The sequence below is a fragment of the Megalobrama amblycephala genome, linkage group LG3, assembly GCF_018812025.1.
Source record: "Megalobrama amblycephala isolate DHTTF-2021 linkage group LG3, ASM1881202v1, whole genome shotgun sequence".
Classification (NCBI taxonomy): domain Eukaryota; kingdom Metazoa; phylum Chordata; class Actinopteri; order Cypriniformes; family Xenocyprididae; genus Megalobrama; species Megalobrama amblycephala.
The window spans coordinates 25,092,760-25,115,325 of record NC_063046.1 but is presented as its reverse complement, the minus strand read 5'-3'; the positions used below and the strand labels follow the sequence as shown (position 1 = coordinate 25,115,325).

The 22,566-nt window shown below is 38.7% G+C and overlaps 1 protein-coding gene across 1 annotated transcript in view; it reads right to left on the bottom strand.

Moving 5' to 3' along the window:
- Positions 1-656: 656 nt before the first annotated feature.
- Positions 657-22,566, bottom strand: part of cdh11 (cadherin 11, type 2, OB-cadherin (osteoblast)) — a 54,617-nt gene continuing 32,707 nt past the window's right edge. The window contains exons 2-12 of the mRNA XM_048184698.1: positions 14,933-15,411; positions 13,916-14,210; positions 13,092-13,211; positions 11,902-12,069; positions 10,173-10,360; positions 7,852-8,105; positions 7,439-7,575; positions 6,761-6,882; positions 5,717-5,834; positions 2,741-2,992; positions 657-1,627 (exon numbers count right to left, since the gene is read on the bottom strand). Of these exons, the coding sequence (XP_048040655.1) occupies positions 1,131-1,627; positions 2,741-2,992; positions 5,717-5,834; positions 6,761-6,882; positions 7,439-7,575; positions 7,852-8,105; positions 10,173-10,360; positions 11,902-12,069; positions 13,092-13,211; positions 13,916-14,210; positions 14,933-15,184 (2,403 nt within the window). The 5' untranslated portion in view covers positions 15,185-15,411 and the 3' untranslated portion in view covers positions 657-1,130. The remainder of the gene's footprint in view (positions 1,628-2,740; positions 2,993-5,716; positions 5,835-6,760; positions 6,883-7,438; positions 7,576-7,851; positions 8,106-10,172; positions 10,361-11,901; positions 12,070-13,091; positions 13,212-13,915; positions 14,211-14,932; positions 15,412-22,566) is intronic.

The window sequence follows — 22,566 nt, the reverse complement described above, 5'->3', positions numbered from 1 at the left end:
GTCCATTAGTTAAGGCGATTTTTGAGCTCACAGGTCTTTCTTTGTGATTGTTCGTAGATGGAACTGGGCTGACGTTTTTTTTTTTTTATAATAGATGACAGAAAAAACAGTCTATTTTTGCTGAAATCCATCCATCTGCTTCCATATATATATAAAAAAAAAAAGGACCTGTTTGGATAATATCTCCAAAGACAATATGGAGGCGCTACAGAAGTTACAGAAGTCTAAGGGTACGTTTACACGACAACAATGTACTAAAACCAAAAAAGTTTTTTCCTTTGCATTTTTCGTGTACAGACGACAACGTTGTCAAAACAATCCCCGCTCACTCGGATCCACAAAAACAATTAAAAATGCTGTACTATGCATGCCAGGCCAGTAGTTGGCGAGGTCACTTTGTAAAGAAAAACTATGCCCCTATAGACTGAACACATAATACACATGCACATGACATCACCGTTTTCACACATTTGCGTAATGGTATCATTTTCAAAAACTTGCACTTTGAAACTCTTTTTCAAAAGTTTTCAGGCCCCCAAAATGCCGTTGTCGTGTAAATGAAAGGCCAAGATGAATAAAAAGTTTTCTGTTTTTAGTTGAAAACCGTGTCGTGTAAACGGGCCCTTAATTTGCTGACGTTCGCTCCGATTACTTAATAAGGCAACTGTTTTTGTTTTTTATTTCTTCGTGAGCTCGTTCACAGTATCAACAAATCCATGTCTCTCTGTGATCCACATCCATAACCTCAAACCTGTGGGAACCTACAAACATCAAAAGTGAAACATAATGTTCTTCAGTTCTTAAACAACATTTCACGTATTTCTTCATTTCATACACACCACAGAGACACGTCCACCACAGATGTGTCTATGTGTCTCTTTTATCTTTTTTTTTTTTGTTTTGTTTTTGTAAAATTTTTATGTCCACCCTTCTGGCTCCCACATAGCACATTGTGATCGCACCTATGACACTCCCAGCATCTAGTATACTGTGCGTATACTTACAAACAAGCTAAAGTTTACTATAAAGTGAAAAACTCATGGAATACTTATAGTAAACTTCACAAAACACACAGTTAGTGGAGGAGGGCTGGGTGGAGAGAAATGAAAAAGGACTTATTTGAGCGAACGTTAAGAATTGTCATCAGCGGAGTCTTTGGTGCCGTAAAGATCGGCAAGTTTCTTGAAGCGCGGCCCCCAACTTTGGAGGTAATCGTAGTCCAGGTCTGAATCTGTGGTCACCGACTCTAAGGAACTAAGAGAGCCGGCGATAGAGCCTCTACCTTCATAACCGTAGATCTGAATGGAGTCATACGGGGGCGCTGTGGGGTCATTGTCCGCGTCAGAAATCCGCGTTTTGATGAAATCATCCACATCCACGCTGTTGCCGATGGGCCTCAGGCCAGGGCGCATTGGATACTGCAGCTCGGGCTTGATATCCTTACGAGGCAGGAATCCATTGGCACCATCTGGGTTCTGTAAGGTAGCGATGTCAAATGCCTCCGTGTCCTCCTCTCCACCTCCCTCGTCATCATAGGTGATAATGTTCTCCCGAATGTCTTCCTCCTCAAATACGATCAAAGGCTCCTTCTTCTGGCGCCGCAGGGCCACAAACAGCACCACGATTGCTGCAGACATGCAAACAAATATCAAGCCAGTGCTAACAGCATCTCTCACTAATGCTTCTGTATATAAGTAATCACATCAGAAACTGTTTTCTTAAATGTAGTTGCTCTCTTCATGATCTCTTCATTACAAATATAAAGTGTTCCCATTACATGCAATGTTTTAATACAGCTTTGGCAAGTCAAAATAACTAGAGACAGCACATATATTTTTAGAAATGATGAAGGGTAATTTTACAGTTCCTCAATATGGCTTGGCAGGAATAAATTCTGAATCCCTCTTAAGAGTGTTTTCAATATGCAAAGTTACAAACTTTACATGCATTTCCCAAAATACACCCAACATTATTGTGTGTGTATATGGAAACATAAAAGCTACCTAAATATAATCTATTCATACAGTCTCTTCTTGCATTTTCTCAAATTACCTATTTTGATAATGTATCTATTCGCATATCTTTTTCATATTTAATTTTATGCATTGCTATTAATATTATTCATGCACATTACACAATTTCTATATCCTAATTATTGTTAATGTAATTCATTTTTCAGGAACTCATTGCTTCTACGTTCAGTTAAACTGCTAACAGTGATTGTAAATTAATTGCCTAAATTATTACATTATTTGCTAACTGCATTCTTTAAATTGTAATGTTGACATGCATTCTCTGTAAAGCCGCTTTGACATGATATGTATCGTGAAAAGCGCTATACAAATAAATGTGAATTGAATTATTTTTTATTTATTGGCTTAAATAAAAGTCAGTTATTATATGCAAATATTAAAGTCACATTGTATGCTGAATTAATTGTAAAAAAATATAGCTGTACAATAGTCTCTGACTATTTCAAATATTACATTTGGAAATTATCGTCTTTACAACCTACTTAGGCTCACAATGTTTTTAGGAAACAAAGCCATGATTAAATTTTAGAGACAAGCAATGTAAATAAATATTTTCTCTGTAAAGTATCTGTTCTATAAATACTTCAAGCTTCTGCATTTGTATGCACGTTTTGGGGTGAAATGCAAATATTGACAAAAATCAGCTAGACCCCTATTATTTACACATGGTTGCTTGTATATTCTTACACAAATATAATTAAGCTCACCCAGTAGAATAACAATACAGGCCAATATGGCAATCAGAGCTCCGGTGCTCAGCCCTGCTGGCAGGATGAAAGGTTCCACATTACAGGAGAGGATGGTGTCTTTGCTGTCACAGCTGCACACACGAATTATAAGAGTATTGGTGCTGCTCATCGGAGGTACGCCGTTGTCATTGATCTCAATGGGAAGGTGGTACACATCCTGGGTCATTCGGCTGAAGCCCTTCCGGATCACAAAGATGCTAGCAGTGCTGTCTGTGGAAGCAGCAGAGGAACATTGATGGAACGTTTAGTTCAGCTGATGAGATTTCAGTACAAGATTTCAGTAAATTCACAACAGAGTTGTAAAAGTGCTCAACAGAATTACAAAGTTTTCCCCTCCCTGGAGTTTAGGTGCCATGAGAACTACCCACAGCCACCGGTGAGAGTCAATGAGGTGTGAATCCTCCAATATTAAATTCATGTTTAATATTGTGAACATTTATCAGCTTTTGGAAGTGTAATCAAAGTTAGAGCGGAGGGAGCGGTATTGGTTTTATTTGCAACTGGAAGGGATGGATCAGTGCCAGCACATTTCCCTGACTCAGTGCAAGGTCACGCTGAAGGCGTAGATGGAGTGAGTTCATTTAGGGGCCTGGGGTTCAGTCATTTTCACTCCCTCTGGCACCACTTTCTTCAACCTTCAGTGGCTCTGTCAGGGAAGGCCGCTAATGCTATGGCCAGAACGCTCATATAGCACGACGCTGCAGACAGGCTCGATCAATCTAATGTTATCCATTATAATTCTATATCATATTCTGTCAGTGAGATTACCGTGGGCTGTATGAAGTATCAATTTGCCACATTTGAACCAGAGACAGCTCCTCTGGGTCCTTGTTTGCGATGTTGTCTTATTGGATAATGCTCTACACTTAGAAATCTCAAGGAAGCATGAATGCGTATGATACGCTGGCCAGGTTTACTTGATGTAGGACAAAAAATATTACAAAAAATAAAAAATAATAATAAAGAGTTTATACTTGCATGTTGTAAAGCCAAAAGAAATGATTAATAAATTATTTTCTGGAAAATATTATTAACAGGGTATCTCTTTTCTATCCATTATTATCATACTGTAATATACTATGTATAGACCTGCAAAGAAAGTTCATATAGACCTCAACCTTTATAGATCTCAACAACAGAATTTACTAAAAAATGTCAATCGCAGGATGTTGATTAATCCCCACATTAAAATGCAGTTGGCACTCTCACAACCTTGCAGCATGTAAAAGGAACACATTTATAACCATGATCCGATGCAGATTTTTTTTATTATTACCACTAAACAGATAATATTCCATACTCTTAATACTTAGAGTTCATGCACATATATATAATCAGCAGGCCTTCATTGTGTCCGTCTGATAATAGGAGTCATGTCAGAGCCTCTGTGCAGAGAGTGGAGCATAATGGAGCTTCAGATAAATGGGTGGGCAAAGCTGTTGAAAACTGTATCCATTTGAAAGGCTCCGGCTCCTGATAAAGCCAGTCAATCTGAGTAGCCTAATCTGTCTCTCTAATATTGTTGGCTTTTGAAATGGCCTGCTAAAAAGTCCTCGTCTCCTTTCTCATTAAAGCAGACCAAATGGGAAAGACAGTCATTTCTCTTTCACTCCCTCATCTTGTCTGTTCACATGGGTTCGCTCTATTAACCCTGAAAAAAAGCCCAAACAGATCTGTGATTGTAAACATTTGCACTTTAAATACAATTAACACACGTTCCACTCAGTCAGGCAACAATTATGTGAGTTACCGGCACCAGACACCTTCATTGTATTTCATGATATTTCCAATCTATTGGTGGTCAAAAAGAACTATAGCACAATCAGAAATTAGTCAGTTGGAACAGAGAGGTTCAGAAATGACGTCAATGTGTAGGTCAACCGGGAAGGCTATTTTGCCATGGGGTCTCTTGGGGTGTTTAGAATATAAACGTTTTCGATTTTTGAGCAAAATAAAGTCATGGATTACATGGAGCTACAGTTGTTTGATTCATTAAGCACATAAACTCACGTCCGTGAGATAGTTGTAGTCCTTTATTAGCAATGAAATAAATAGCAGCTTCCACCATTATGACTGAGTTTAATTTATGTAAACAAAACTGGAACATCTCAAGCAATTCTGAAAAAGGATTGGAAATTTCTGAACCCATGGCTTGAAAATTCTAATTCCCTTCTAGATTTTACGACTACAAACTCAACAGGCGGGAAACAGTTTAGTCTGTTAGCATATGGACTACGATTCATTATCATATCATACCGAGCGTTCTGAAATAACACCAAAGCTCCTTGTAAGCAAAGTAAACACGATTTACAGTTTCTTTGAAACATACATAATTCAGCTTGTAATCTACCTAGAGCCACAATATAATGAGTTCATATAAAAGCAGCGAATTCCCCTAAAACTGAGCACCACCCAGTCACGACGGCGCTCCTCAGTGAACTTAAAAAATTTCAGGCTTCTCATTTCCCAGCAATTGAGGCTCACATTAGAGTAGGTAAGGCTATTAAGCATGGTCTTCAAAACTGTTTGGGCAAAGACTGTTAGACTAAAGTATGGTGATGATGGTTTTCTTGGTGCACCAAGCAGGGTGCCTGAGAAGCAAATACAAACACGGATGCCAACCAGCTGGGCCTCACCCACATTTCCAATCCACAGATGGAGAAGCTCAAACGAGAGTGACGCCTCCATAATTAATAAGAGAGGAAGTTGACTTGAGTTTGCCCACCTCATCATGACCTAATTATCAGCACGAGGTTGGTTGGGCGACACTGCACACACTCACTCCTACGCATGCATAAACTCATTTGGTTTGGAAAGAGACTAAAATATTTTGTGTTTCAATTGGCGTATTTCCTGAGGCATTTTACTTGGCTTGAAAGAAACAGTTCTTCAGTGGAAATTATTCTATTATGGGGTGTTTTGTGTGTCACTCACCTCTGTTGTCCTTGAGGGAGAAACTGTGGTTGTTAGCGACCTCAGGGGCCAGGCTGAAGTGGAAGTGCTGGCGGTGGGCCATTTCGTCCTTATCCGTAGCACTAACTGTCTCAATGAGCTGTGGAGCAGAGAGTTCAAATCAGGCCATGTTAAATTGGTTAAAATCATCAGGGCATGCCTTTAAATAAATGTATGCCTCTTTTATCTCCCTTTCATTCTCTCTCTCTCTTTTTTTTTCTCTGTCACTCACTCAAACTTTCAACTGCCCGACAAAAGGAAAGTGAACGGCATTGATTAAATTTAGACATCAATATAATCTTTTTTTTTTTTTTTTTTTTGGTTCATTTAAAAGTTTTAATAGAAGTTGTGACCTCTTTTAGGAATGAGCTAATTCATTAACAGTTTCATGTACCTATTTTAAGACATTTCAAAATGTACATTATTTTACATTTCACAGGTACAGATAAATAGTGTAGAGTCAAATTCAGTATCTAAGCCAAAACTTCATAACTAGAATAAAATATTATCTGGTAACAATTTACAATAAGATTACACTACCAATTAAAAGGTTTGGGGTTGGAGAGATTTTCACTTACGCTCACAAAAAAACAACAACCCTGCATTTGTTCAATCAAAAATACAGTAAAACAGTAATATTGTATTTTCAGCAGCAATTACTCCAGTCTTCATTGTCACGTGATCCTTCAGAAATCATTAGAATATGCTGATTTGATATGTTTACTGTCACTTTTGATCAATTTAATGTGTCTTTACTGAATAAAAGTATTAATATCTTTAAAAAGTCGTACTGACTCCCTTTTGAATGATAATGTAGACGTGTATATGTTAACATTAATGCAATATCTAACTAAAGAACTAACAATACTACAGAATATTATCAAAAAAAAAAAAAAAAAAATGCATTTACTAATATTAATAAAACTTGCTGCAAAGTGTTACATATGATTTAATTAGTTGATAATTATTTAATTAGCCCTACAAATTGTTAACTGGTTCTCAAGTATAAACAGTTAGTTTACTTACCTTTCCAGGGCTGACATTCTCACAGACAAGCACTTCGTTTTGAGCGGCAAATTCTGGAGCATTGTCATTCACGTCTTTTACTTTGATATTGACACGTACTTTTGCATCTTGGTGATGGCCGCCTAGAACAACAACAGTAATAAACAAAAATACAAATTATATCTATATTCAGTGTGCTGTATAGATTTAAGTTAGCCCGTAGCGGAAGGACGTGAGTGACGAATGAAAAAGACCGGACCGTGCTTCACTCACAGCTCCTATCTAAAATCATCAGGTTTAGCAAATGCCTTGATATAATGCTTTCAAACACAAGCATCTCCCACATAACAAAAGAATATTTTCTGTATTGGAATGAAAAGGAAAATGTATCAGACAGAAATCTTGAATTCAACAAGAAACAAACAGTAACTGCACCTCAAGGAAAACACAGACATACAAAAATAAATATATAACATTTATGGCCAATTACACTCTGTTCACTGAGCTGAGGGTATCATTTGAAGTTTGAAGAGGTAATCTGTGGCTGTCTCCTCTGAAATCAAGCAGGAGGCCTGGCGACACTACAACCACATAAGAGCAGGGTGGAGGGAGAGCTGGAGTGCTTGGTTAGGGAAAAAATGAGAAACATGCAAGGCTACTCTGTTATTTAAAAACCCGGAAAAGAGATGAGTGACCTACCAATCTCTGTAGCACTGACAGAGATATTGTGCCAAGCCTGTGCTTCCCGATCTAAAGGCCTTGTGGTCTTAATAATTCCATCCTCGTGATTAATGGTGAAAAACTCTTCCAAGTCTGTGTAGCGTGGAATCATATATCTGGGATGAAAGAGAAAAAAATAAAATAAAATGTGAAAACTTTCTTTTGGGGGTTTTCTCTCTCTCTCTCTCCATATATACTTTCATTCTCAGTCTCTCTTTTAATTTTGTCTAATAAATCAAGATTCCCTGAAGAGTACAAAACCTTACTGACTGTCATCAAACACAAAGCACTGATCATACTTCTGTACTGACAAAAAAACAAAAAACAAAAAAAAACCTAACAAACAGCTAAAGCAAAAGTAAATGATTCTTTTTATAGTAAGCAGGCGCTACCTGATGGGGTTGTTCATGATGTCTGTGTCTTTGGCGTGCACACGGCCGACCAGAGTGCCTGCTGGGGCGTTCTCCTCCACCTCAAAGTTGTAGCCGGGAGCCATGAAGGTCGGGGGCTCATCTGCATCTTCTACTGATATTTTCACAATGGTAGTATCTTTGTATGGACCCCAAGCGATGAAACGGGGGTCCACGTGCGGATTGGAAGCTTCTACCTTCAGTGTGTACGACCGCTTTGTCTCAAAGTCCACAGGCTGAAAACAAGAGGTCGGGACACAATTCGGTTGTTATTCAATTTGATGGAGGCTGTCAATACAACAAAAAAAAAATATGTTCACTGTACATGTCTGAAGATGAAAATGACCTTTGTGTCAATTGATTCTGGACTCCATGGAGAACCAAAGGTGAATTATTAGATTACTAAGTTTGAGCAAATAAATAACCATTAATAGATTACCAATAAATCAACAGAAATTAATATATATATATATATATATATATATATATATATATATAAAGAAAAAAAAAAGGCAAAGTTTAAAAGAAACAGACTAGAGGGCACTGTTGTTATACATTTGTGAAAGAGACTGAATCCACAAAGAAGCTCATATGAGAAAGCATACAAATATCAAGACTCTTGCAGATATATTTCAGTAACAGATTGCACTTTTTCACAATTCTCCACTGGCACAATTCTCTTGCCATTTAGGTGTACGCAAATGAAACAAGATTTAACAACTGTTCTCAAATGCAGCCAGTCATTTGGTCTGCCCGTGTCATCCTGCATAGCCAGTCTTCACACGTCCGCCTGTGTTCTGATTAGCCTGCTTCACCCGTCACACCTCTCGGTCACAAATTACCAAGTGAGAATTACACATAAAGGGTCCATATCAACTCAAACACACACTCACACGTACACATGCTGGCTAGCTGTGTGTTGATTGGTAAAAAGTTGTTTTTTATTGTTTCCTCATTCTATTCTCTCCTTTTTTTTTTCTTTTATTATTATCTATTTATTTATTATATCTCTTTAATTGAGCTGCCAAAGCTGGAAACAAGTATGACCCAGTTCTTTCCTCAAACAGGTTGGAAACTATTCTCTGTTTATCCTGACAACAGCGGTCCCCCAAATCCTTTATTTGGCACCTAATAACTCCCGACTGAACCTAATCAGAAGCAGATAATATTCGCAATAATGCTACATCTCCTCTTAATATTCAGCCTGCGTCGCCTGCCCGCAGTTGAAACAGAATACTTGATTAAAACCCTGGCAATTCCGTCAGTAATTTCGACTTTAATTTTCAACATGCTTTGAAGAGCAAAAGGTGATGATTTCCCAAGAGGTGTATCAGCGAGGCATTGTGTTATTGAGTGAAGCAGCATTGCATCAAGCTGATTGTTGTTGGCATGCCGTATTGTCTGTTCTCTCACCCTTACGCCTGATTCATCCCCTCCTTACACCATTCTCGGCAATCTGAAAATGCACTGCTGTGGCAAAAAACAAGCGAGGCTGACAAAATCCTTCAATCATTCCTGCACCATACAAACCTCCTTTACACCAACAACATCCTCGATATACTGATGCTTCACCAGATAACACAGCTCAGACAGCAATAATTCTTGATTGCATGCATTTTCCTTTCTTCAATATGCTTCCCTTTCTAGCGATCATTCTGTGGATGATCATGTGGGGTGAAGGGTAAAAGATCACCAGCAGGTGGCAGTGTTACGGCTTTAGACTGGGTCTCTTTGGCTCTCAGGCTAAAGCTGGTTGGTGGTGAGCAGGCTCCTCGAGGCAATGTGAGAATTTGCCTCGTCCACGGGAGGTGGGGGCACGGACGGGCGGCAGCCTAACCCGAGTGGCTGTGTAATTGTCTGCATAATCCAGGGCCTCAGAGCAGGGGAGGAATAACCCGGGCAGCACGGCCCAGATGAGCTCCCCTCACACGGACAGAGAGAAGCAGCCATGAAAGTCAATGCTCATCTCAGATATAATAGAGAAGGGATGGGCAATGTCATTGCAATTACAGAGTGAAAATGGTGAAAAATCACTCCAGCTTCCTAGTAGTCCTACACCTGAACACACAACTTTGCATATATGACCATCCATGCAAATAGGAACACCAATGGATAAGCAAATAATGCAAACGATTCCTTAAGAAGACTAAGGGATGGGCAGAAATTCAGAGGAAATTTATCTGAAAAGAGCACCCCTCCCTTTCTCATGTGCTTGCTTCCATTCACAAGCTCGCTTATGTAAAGAGAGGTTGCATTCACACATACTTCTTTGGCACTCGCTTTTGCACTCTCACACACTTCACCTTTTTTAGTTTGACGACTGCCTCCTGGGTCTCTGAGTCCTTGGTGATCTCGAAGAGGTTCATGCCGTCTCCCTCCAAGATGCGATAATCCACCAGTCCGTTCTCCGCTAGGTCAGGATCTCTGGCCTTCAGTCGGCCCACCTCCTCCCCGGGGACCTTGTCCTCTGAGACCGCCATGGCGTAAACACCTGTAAAGGAGAAGAGTGAGTCCCGGGAGTTCTCAGGAAAGGAGAGGTAGAAGGTAATATGATTTATAATATCACAAGCAAGAAAAATCATGATCACACTGCCCACACGGGAATGGAGAGTCTGTTCGCTGCATGATACCGGTGCTACCTTCAACTAGCTGCCTGACACCTGTGAGCTCTTAGCTTGTGAGAACACAAGTGCATGTGTGAAATTTATATTTGTGTGCTCGAGTGAGCCTGTACGTGCATGTGGGTGGGTGTATGAAGACTATAGCAGACACCTGCCTGAGGCTGGAGCTCGCAGAAGGACCATATGGCTCCACTCCCTGTCTGCTGAGAGCCAAAGGCTTCAGCTGCATTTACAAAAATAACTCCCACATGGGGAGGAAGTCCTCGTGAAGAAAGGCCAGGGTGTGCAAAGAGGTCTGCTTTTTCAATTCAACCATCGGCAGACCGAAAAAGAAAGGGAGCATTTTCATCTACACGTTTTTCGGGAGCTAAGTTTGTAGTGAGTCATGTGTCAAAGTCTTTTTCAGATATGGCAAACAACTCTGGGAATCAATATCGTGCCTGAAAGAGACTGACCAAGCTGCGTTTTCAAAACGAGCAGAACCACATTAAATATCTGAAGCTCAGATTCTCATCTGTGCTCTGTGCCAAACTGCTGTCTACATTAAAATATCTATCTTGCTCCTGAAAAGTTCCATCATGCAGTTGGCTCAAAACTATCGGTGAGGTAGATTTAAGGATCTGCTGGCCTAAGCTACTCATTGTGGGCAATAACCTTGCAATGTACAGTTTATTTTGGTCTATGAATAACGGTTTCTACCAGCACCAAAAACAGGGCTTATGTAGGAGCTGGAGCGCTGGGACCATGCTGCATTCTGCTTAAGTCAGGGAAAAGCTTGAAGGCCCTTTGCTACTGAGCCCGAGGCTCAGAGCACACAAAAAAGCGAAAGCTAGAAGGAGATTTATAGGGCCGATTTCTGGAACAAAAAGACAGATAAAATCTATGTGCTTAGTGTGCAGTTTAATGTCACATTGGCAATGCATGAGCACAAACTCACACAAGCCGTTCCCACTCTCTTCGGTGTACGCAAACACGGTAAATATTTCATCCAGTCTTTCACGCTCGAGAGACTTGAAGTCATCGTGCTCGTGCTGAACGTTTAAAGAACATTTGAATAATTAAGTTGTGATATTTTCATGTTAACATCTGTAGCTCATATTAGCAAATTCTGACTTGGTCCCTCAGGCCTTGTCAATGTTAATATGTGGTTTGAGGATTGAAGTGTGGAGAAGAAAGAGCTGTGCACTGGCTAAAAGCAAACTCTCCTCCCGTGGTGCATGCATAGCAGAGGTCAGAGTAATGTTGTGTGTAGCCAGCCAAAGAGCAAGGCATGGCCACGGTGACTATAATAAAACCTGACAAGGATAGAGGGGGACAAAAAAATGATGGATGGAATAGAGATAGAGATAGGGAAAGAAAGAAAGACAGAGAAAGAGAGAACATTCACAGCTGGAAGAATAAAATCTCTCACCCTGAGCGAACTTTGGAGGGTTGTCATTGACATCAGTCAGGGTGATTTTAACCTGAGTGGTTCCTGACAGACCGCCCATGTGTCCACCCATGTCCTTGGCCTGGATGACGACATCATATTCCTGCCTGGCCTCCCTGTCCATGTTGGGAAGGGCTGTTCGAATGATTCCTACAGACACAAGTACATTATGAAGTAAGATGTCCTCACGACCACTCATTTTTGCTCTTTGTTCACAGATGTCACAAAATATCATCTCATTTGTGAAATTTATTCCATCTAAACAGATTTTAGTTACAGTAGTAATTATTATTAGTTAATTTTAAGTGAAAAACCGTGAAGTTAGATGCCCCTCTCAGAAATCTATGAATTACATTTCAAACATTTTAATTATTCATGGAATCATTCAATCTAAATTTATAGATTATTGCTATTATGATAATCCTTTCAAGTCAAAAGTTAAATTCAGATGCATGATTGTACTTATTTCATTTTAAAATTACTCAACTAATCTGTCAAAATGCATACATTTGCATAGAATGACTGATTTAGTATTTCACATTTGCTAGCACCTTATTAAAATGATACAAATCATATCAAATATTTTTTTACATATTCTGTGCTACTGAATTAGCACATGTATTTTCCTTAATATACTGTATAACTATCATCAATATACATCAACATATCAGGTAATTTAATATGTAAATATATTACAATTAGCAGTAAATGCATACTGTTGAAAAATATGTGGTTATTTTGCTCATTCTTGAGGTTCATAATGCATGTAACAAATGTATACCCCATAGTCCAAAGGGAATATATGTGGAATAGTTGTATGATGGCTTTGTTAGTACCACACAGATGAGCCGCACAGAACAGGATCAAGAAAAACATCCAGCTTTAGTTTATTAGCAGCATCTGCTCCATCTCCTCTGACTGCTGTAGTGGTTTCCATTGCCACTGGAACATTGTAGAACTAATGTGACCACGGGTTAATTTAGCTCTGAGAAAGCTAAGGTGCTCTCGTGAAGCGTGAAAGGACTACCCTCTTCATTCCCAATCCTCATACTGTGGTAATTGAATTGAAGCCAAACATGACTTGAAATTGCACATGATGCATTTTTGAATGCATGGCTGGCTCCATAGAACTAACACTGAACCAGTGAAAATATCATTATTGATGACTGTACCTGTCTGCGGCTCCACAGAAAAATAAGGCTGGCCCTGCAGGATACTGTAGACCAACCTGGCGCTGTTGCCGTACGTGGGGTCATCTGCGTCCGTAGCTGTGACCTTTATTACTGAAGTACCTGGAGAGGAAGAACATCACCAATCAGCCATGATACGGATCCAACACTTTTGGAAGTTGCCCAGATCTCACAGTCTCAGATATACCTCCCATTGAGGCAGCAAAGATAAGAGAGATCCTGCAACTTGGCTATTTCTCAGGTTGTAAAGTTGAGCTTGAGTAACCTTTTTTAAAGGCAGCAAGAGCATTTCAGAGTCTAAAGCTACACAATGCAACCCATTGCCTCAGGTTTGTGCATGCAACGTTTTGCCTCAGTCTGCTAATTTCCATGAAATCTGATTCTGTTTACTCACTAAAATCAATTCACCCGGCATATTTACCAACTTGTCTAAAAGTATAAGGAATTGACCTGGACAAAACTAGCCTTTCGAGGTTCCCAGTAGTATTATGTGAGCTGTGAATGGGGGGTATCGGGGTAACAGATCGTTACCCCGTGACAGGGGAGCATTACTGGTGATGTATTGCACAGAGAAAATGCAGTAAACACAAACACATGCACACAAACAAATGCAGGCACACACACACACACACACACAGACAAGCCAGCAGTCACAAAACAACAGTTGCAACAAGACTACCGACTCACTTTCTGAGAGTCAGATTTCAGCTCTTTTGAATAATTCATGAGGAACAAGCTGTCAGGCGTGGGCTCATAGAGAAAGAGAAGAAGCTGACAAATATGCTTTTCCAGAGGCTCGCACTCACCAACATTGGACATCTCAGCCACTCGCGCATAGTAAGGGCCGTGAAGGAACTCTGGAGGATTGTCATTGATGTCCTGCACCTTGACAATGAACTCTGAGGGAGGCTCTAGGGGTTTGTTGGTGTCTCGAGCTACAGCCTGGGCGGTCAGTGTGTACTGGGCCTGTTCTTCTCTGTCCAGAGTCTTTGTGGCATGAATATTGCCCGTTTTGTCATCAATGACAAAAATAGTGCCTGCCCCCTCCCCTGAAAGGATGTATTTAATGTTTCCATCTCCTGAATCTACATCCGAATGAAGCTGGGGGGAGAGAAAGAGAGGTTTGTGTGAGAGGTTTTCAACAACAACGAGAAGGTCAAATAAGAATGCTGACTTGAAGTAGAAAGCTTTTTGGCTGGTCTTCAGCAGCATATGACAGCATCATATCTTATAGTAATATCCAACCTGATGGCATTGACAGCGAATTCCATAGGGAAACAGCCCTCTCCTAAGTGCAAGTCTACATTTCTCTTGAGCTAACGTCATCGTGAGAATGATCCTCATGTTCGTGATGTATGAATGTTTATAAGTTGCACTTTATACAGTACCGTATAGAGCTGATGTGAATCAAGGGATGTTGATTATACTAGTTAAAATGAAATTAAACTCCTGACACAGAATATCCCCACTCAATAAGTCTAAACCTCCAGTTGGGTTCAGGTGGGAATTTAAAGGCCAACGTGCCGCAGGTTTGCCATGTAACTATCCGGCAGGCCCATAAATCGTCCATTTCCCCTATGCAAGAACCATAGGGGACTGCACCGTTATTAAAAAGGAAATCCAATTTATAACCTTTAATCAAGTGGGCCACTGATTGCTTTTGTGGAACAAATGGAGGATATTGCAAGGACTCTGTCTATAATGAAAACCCCAATGACTTTCTTTCCCAGCATAACCTTAAGAGAAAAAAGAGAGGGAGGGAGATGTAGAACGAGGAGCAGGACAACAAAAAATGGATGTAGAAGCTGCTTGTTTCTACCTACCCGACCTACTAAGACCGGATCTGGGCCTGTGTACTCCTCAATAACAAAGAACTGGTTCCAGACCCATCCTCGTTTGGAGCGGTGAAGCACCTGGCCCTCTTTGCCTCTCTCCCAGTGTCTGTGCAAAGAGAGATGGCGGTGGTGGCCACGCTCCCGTGGACCTGAGCCCCTGTACATCTTTGCCGCTGCAGCGCTCCATAGTGCAGCCCCTAAACACAAGAAGAACACCTGCAGTCTCAGTCCCTCCCACATCCTGCCCACACTGTCCACTTCCTCTGGGCCTTCCTGTTCACACCCCACTTGTGGGTATCAGGGTCCAGAGAGAATCCTTGAAACAGTGTCCTCTGGATGGCGTGGCCTCTAAAGGGGTTTAGGGGGAAAGGTGGACACCTCACTGGATTTGACTTCCCACGCTGAGATGCATCACAAAGTCATACTTCACCTCTCTTTTCTTACTTCTCCTTTATCCCTCTCTGATTCTGAAAAAAAAGAAAAAAAAAGAAGAGAAAAGACATCACTGGTCACATGAGGGAGTATAAGCAGGGTACAAAGATCTAAATTCTTTAAATAAAATCTAATTTAAACCTGGAAGTAAACAGAACATTTTAGGATGTTAAAACAATTAAAGACATGAAAGATTCTGCACTATTTCTAGGTCACTAATCAAATAAGAAAAATTGTGTCATTGATCATGTGAAATCCTTTGTAAAGGTCAGATGTTCTTGCTTCCATTAAAGCACAAGATGCTCTTTGGCTTGAATCATGCTGGTGAACATGATCATTAGGGCTTTACAAACACACCTGAGGAGTTCATGGAGCTCGAGTACTGTTCGGGGGACAAATCAAATACAAAGCCATTCTGAAATTGTTATTATAGTTATTAATGTTATTATTTGTTATTATTTCATTTCAACTTTTAGCTCAAACTGATATACTTACAATATAATTTATAATGAAAACAATTCATTACATGAGAAAAAAACGGTCTCAGACTTTTGGACCCCACTGTATATATAACATGACTACTTTTGTCAGACCACACTGGAATCGAGTTAAATTGACTGTTGAAATGTATTAATTCATTTTGTAACAGTGTACCCTGAACTAATTAAGCATCAGAGGTTATAAGCCCATTTGTGCCTATTCAATTAGACATTACGCAGCCAGCGGTCTACCAGCAAACCATTGTTGCGGTAAGCTATTCTGTATGTTTCAGAATATAAACCACAAGACTCTGCAGGTCTCATGGCTATTTATATGAAAATTTAATAAAAAAGAACTTTCTGTTAAATAAATAAAGAACACAAATCTCCCTCTCTATATAATTTATAGGTTCCAAGATTTTTTTAAAGGATATGAATACTTTTATTTAGCAAGGACACATTGAATTGAATAGCCGTACAGACATTTATTATATTACTAAATATTTCTATTTCAAATAAATGCTGTTCTTTAGAACTGTATATACATCACAGTTTCCACTACAATATTAAGCATAACAACTGTTTTCAACATTAATAATAATAAAAACATGTCTCAATAAAAAGCATCAAATCATTGAGAAATGGCTGTTGAAGGCAGAATTTATCAATTTTAAAATGTATCAAGATAGAAGACATTTATTTTAATTAGTAATAATAAATTAATACAAATAAATGCAGCCTTGGTGAGCATTAGAGACATTTTAAAAGCATTACAAATCTATAAAAAGCTAATATATAATATTACGTTCAATAAATATCTCATAAAATTCCTATCAATTTAACACAAGACCAATAGCTGTCAATGACATCCCTTTCCAGAACTTTATCCCGTGTAAACACTTGTCATGTTACATATCCCGTAATTAACCACTTGAGGTGTTGGGTGAAATCCCATAAAGTCCGCTCATTGCTCTCTGTCTGGGTGTAGGCGGACGTGGTATGGGAGTGAGGCCCGCAGGGTATTTTCTCATTCACTGAGCTGCTAACAACCCTCAGCTCTGACAACAACAGCCACGGTGGCCCGCTGCACCCACACATACGCACGCTCCGTCATTCTTACCCTAATCATTGTCAAATCCTCACTTCGCACACATATGGAGGAGGGGTTTGTAAGAGTGTGAAAGGCACCAGAGGGGCAGGAAACTAAACCTAACCAATTGCCAGTCTACAAAGTAAAGCCCATAAATATTTCCCAAATAAAGTGCATTCAGCAGAGAACCTGGAAAGTGGGTGTCTTAACTCAGGCAGACCTCCGTACTGTCAGGCCCTATAATGATTACATTATATTGCTTCACGATCTTCTCAGTCTTGGCTGTAAATTGGCAGCGGTGCTAGAAAAGGAAGACATTCTATCCTCTCCTTGCATTATTGACTGGCCACCAAAATGTAAGGATGCTCTGTTGGAGTGGTTTTACAGGCTCTAAATTCTTCTTGCGAACACCAGGGGCCTCATTTATAAAGCGTGCATAAGCACAGATTTGATCTTAGAGTGTGCGTACGCTTAAATCCACGCCAACGCTCATATTCATAAAAACGGTCTTTGATGTGGAAAAGTGCTTAGCGCCACGTCAGGGTCTGAGCAGATGTACACACTTTTCCTGGTCAGTTTACTGACGGTTTTTGGAAATCTAACCTATTCTTTCAGCTCGCTTAGGATTTGGACGATGACTGGTGATCTTTTATATGTAAATGACATTAGGTGTTGTTTACAACGCGGAGAACGGAAACCATTCGGCTGCACGCAAGTTCAAGATCATTTGCGATTTATAGATTTCACATCTGAAAGAGAGGCGTACGCTCGTTTTCTGTGTGTACGTTCATTCTATGAATCACATGTACACACATCTGAGAAATGATCGTAAGATCAAATTTAAGAAGGTTTTATAAATGAGGCCTCAGGAATCTAGAGCACTTACATTGTTCGAAAATTTGGGGCAGTAAGATCATATGAAATATTATTACAATTTAAAGTGACTTTTATATTCTAATACAGTTTAATATGTAATAAATTCCTGTTATGGCAAAGCTGAGTTTTCAGCAGCATTCTAATATGTTGAGTTGGTGCTTAAGAAGCATTTCTTATTATCAGTGCTGAATAATGAATAGAAAATTCACAAGAACAAAATTTTGTTTAAATACTCTTTTTGTACAATTTTACAATGTAAAATTATTTACTAGAATTTTATGATTGGTTTGATGCATCATTTGCTGTATAAAATGAATAATTTCTTTAAAAATGCAGTCTATCTGTATACATTTGCATTTGTGGAGCGAATCTGTGGTTTGGCTCATTTGCAATTGAACTGCTTCTCATAAAATAGGCCTATCTAATGTAAAGACAAATTACACAGCATAAAGAAAATTACTTTTTTTTTTTTTTTTTTTTTTTTTAAATGAGAATAATCATGATTAACAATCGCAATGCAGGCAACACACATTTTACACAATATGTACAGAAGTTCCCTGCTCTGACTCTAACTCAACTGTCCTACAACCAACAGCATTCCTCTCAGAATAGTTCTTAGCCTTTTCTTATTCATCAGGAGTACATGGACTTTGTCTCAAACACCAAATCACTGGATGATTTATAAAAACATTGAGAAATTACAGTAAATGGTCTAACCCCAGAGTGAGTTATTCTTGTCTTGACTGAAACAATTGTATAACAAACCAAGTGTAGAGTCACTCAGAGAAGTGATTTACCATCGCTACAATGTCTGTATCATCTGTAAATGCGATACCATTATTTATCACTCACTCTTATCGCCCAGGCATGCAAGTGAATCTCTGCTGACGGGATTCAAGCTCTAGCATCTTAAAACATATTTGATGAAGGAAATAAAATGCAGATATTGTGTTTTAAGAATTTTAGTTTTACTCAAAGAATAAGAAACTGCTAGCGTGTACTGTTACGCTTAATGGACGGCAAGGGAAGAAAATGCCTCAATGTTTTGGGACCACAAATGATCACCCTGCCTCACAGCCTATAATTACTAGTTTAGTGGGATATATTCAGCAGAATATGTTACACATACCTTAAAATAAATATTGAATTCTGCACAATAAAATGCCAAGACCTTAATCATAATGCAGAGCTATGGACTCAGTTGCCACTGCAAGAGCCTTGGGACGAAATGAAGCAACTGCAGACTCTGAAAGGCACTAGAAGTGATCCTTTGCTCCAACCAGCATAAAGATATTAAACAAATAAACAGATGAATGGACAGATGAATAGATTACAAAATTCTTAGGAGAAATGTCAAACCGGATCCAGAAGCTCTGTCATGGCCTATTGCAAGCATTCAGAAGTCTGAGAAGAATCTAATTTCCTATCATATTTTCTCACAGCGGAAGGATCAAGAAAAGGAAACAGCCAGCAAAAGAGGAAGGGTTATGGAATGACACTTGAACTCAAACAGAAGTGAAGCTATTTCAGTGGAAGATTGAGACCTGAGAGAAAGTTATTCTGTTCTTTGCATGGTATTTCCAGTTAACAGCCACTTACCCTGTTGGTTTCTAAATTTTAGTAGCTATCGCTAAACGAAAGCAGTAAATTACAGCAATTCAGCTGCGAGCACACTCTGCTACTCTGGATCTCCAACCACAAACGTAGTATCTAATGAAAAGTGCCTTGAGAGTAAACACTAATGTGAAAATGGTGTGGTCAGATGTACTCAATTTTTCACTCATTTTTTTTCTTTTTTTTTCACTCACTTAGAAGCACCCATGTTGTAAGATTGCACACCTGGATAGATGTGGTGTGTAGCAGTAAATATGATTGATCTCTGTGTATATGTAATATCATCAGCATCCTCAAGTCTCTGACACTATATTTGTATAGTGAATCTTCACACATATACATGTTAGATATTACACTAAAGTGGATAAATATTCAGAGATTTCCTTTTTCATGGGGGTTGAGTATACCTATAACTCAGAGGATTGCTATTTAGCTGGAAAAGTGAAATTAATATGACCATCATGCATGGTGAATAATATTTTCTTGTTAAAGAATGTATATCATATTGTGCTGTTGTTTTTTCCTTAAAACGCTAATCTTGTGTGTTTATATATTTAGCTATGCACCTCACCCTAGACAGTGAAATCTATATGACTCCATTTATGTATTATGGATGAACAGTTAGCCTAACTCTATTCACTAGTTGAATAGCTAATTGCTAGTGAGTAAAACAGATAAACACTTTTCTGTAAGCCTATACTTCTAGAGCATCTCTAAAAGTATAGGCTTACAGATCATAATGAGTGGTGAACCAAAATAAAAGAGAGCTGGATCCAAATGCAGTTATTTTATTAACAAAAAATAAACATAAACCGATCAAACATAAAAACCAGAGAACCAGGAACAGAATGAGCACACCAAGCATGATGCCATGAAGGACAAGACTCAACAAGGAACATGAGAAACACTGGGGTTTACATACACAAGGGGTAATAGGCAAACAAGAAACACCTGGGAATGATCACAGAACTAATTAACTAGAAAATCTACAAAGGAATACAAAAATGGCACACAGGACAGGAAACGAACAAAAAGAGGGTAAAATGCTAAACTAACTAAAAGTCCAATAAACAAAAGACACAAAACACAAAACCAGGGAATATGTAACACAGACACTCTCAAGGACTTTTACCAAGCTCAATAAAGGTTTAAGTATGTCACACAAACCAGGATTTTTTTAATTTTTTTTTTTGCCTCAAGATGCACACCAGTAGTGATTTTTTCTAAGGCACATTTAAAAAGTTACTTAAATGTCCTAATTTATCTAAGACTTAATCCTGGCTTAATCAAAGCCCTGTCTGTGAAACCAGGTCTGTATGCAATTTTAGACTATGTAACTTTACAAGCTCATGTGGTTTTTGCAAGTAAAATCTATGAATTGCTGTATAATTTATTGTGAAACTGGCAAACAAACATCCCAGAAATCCCTGCATGACATCAAATATGATTATGTTTTATATAAATGATTTTTTCTTCTAATTTTTGTTATCAGTAATGTACATTAGGGTATTTCATTTGTACGTGTACATTAGGGTGTTACATTTTCTTTTATTTAGTTAATGTTTGTGCTATTTTAGTGTCATGTGTTAGCGGGATTGTGTTTTTTTCTTTGTGTGAATGACCCTGAGCACACTATTCATGGATTGGCCTTCATGGGCAGACCACTTATGATGAACACTGATTAAACTTCTTGCTTTCTATTTTAGCACCTGTATTATTATGTGGTTTTCAGTAGGTAAAACCACATTTTGGTACCACATTTTTCATCTTTGGAACACAAATTAAGATATTATGATAAAATCTGAGAGTTTTTTTTTTATCCTACATTAAAAGCAACAAAATTAGCACATTCAATGTCGAGAAAAGTAGTAAAAACATTGTTAAAATAGCCAACATGACAACAGTTATGAAGCAACGGGAATACTTTTTGTGTGCAAAGACAAAACAAAAATAATTACTTTACTCAACAAATTTGTCTCTCCTACAGACGTAGTATCTAATGAAAAGTGCCTTGAGAGTAAACACTAATGTGAAAATGGTGTGGTCCCAATTATCAATCATATTTGACGATAGTGGTCCTGACAGAAGTATTCTCGTCGCTTCATAACATTAAGGTTGAACCACTTCAGTCACGTCAATGGTTTTTGCTATGTTTTTAGCACTTTTCTGGACACTAAATGTACTAATTTTGTTGCTTTAAATGGAAGATAAAAAAAAAATTAAAAAAACTCTTGGATTTCGTCAAAATATCTTAGTTTGTGTTCCGAAGATGAATGGATGTTTTGCAGGTGTAGAAAGACATGAGGGTGAGTACTTAATGACAGAAATTTCAATTTGAGTCAACTATCCCTTTAACATCACATCACCTAATGAAATATGGTTCTGATTATTTATAAAGTTAATCATAATATGTATACGTATAAAGTTGTGAAATATGCAGGCACGATAATGCCATCCTGTAATACCTGAAACACTGCTACTGTATTTTTTCCTGTGACTTTATTTTTTTTTACTATAAATTTAACAGAATATGTACTAATACTGTATCACTCACATACTCCTACAGTATCTTTACTGTTGTTCAAAAGTATACTACATGGTACTTCATATAAAATGATCTAACAGTGCCTCCGCAATTGTCACTGGTTTTGATCGTCTGTTAGGATTGGTCTTTTAAACCATGTTTGACTGTACATTTGAATATATTCTCCCTATCTATATCACAAAGTGGTTCCTGAAAGAGATCTCAGATACTGCCTGCCTGTTTGGTGGCTGGCTTTGAAGATGTGTTGAAGAGCCCTGGGTGCCTGCTACCCTGGTGTATAGTCATTTCAACAGCATCTACAGTAAGTAGCCTTTTTTTCTTTATCTTTCTTTTTTTAACCATCATCCTACCGCCCTAATGGATAAACAGCAGACCCCACAGCATGGCTAAAATCTGTATAATAGTGCTATACCTCAGACTTCAGCCTGCATAAACAGAGATAATTGCTCTTTTCACCTCCACTGAATCTAATGAATCACAGTGTTTATAATAGTACATTTTAGGTTTGATGGAGAAGTCAGGCATGCTTAAAGGTTCCAGCAACAGCACAATGCGTAAACAACACCTCAAAATAATGACAGGACAA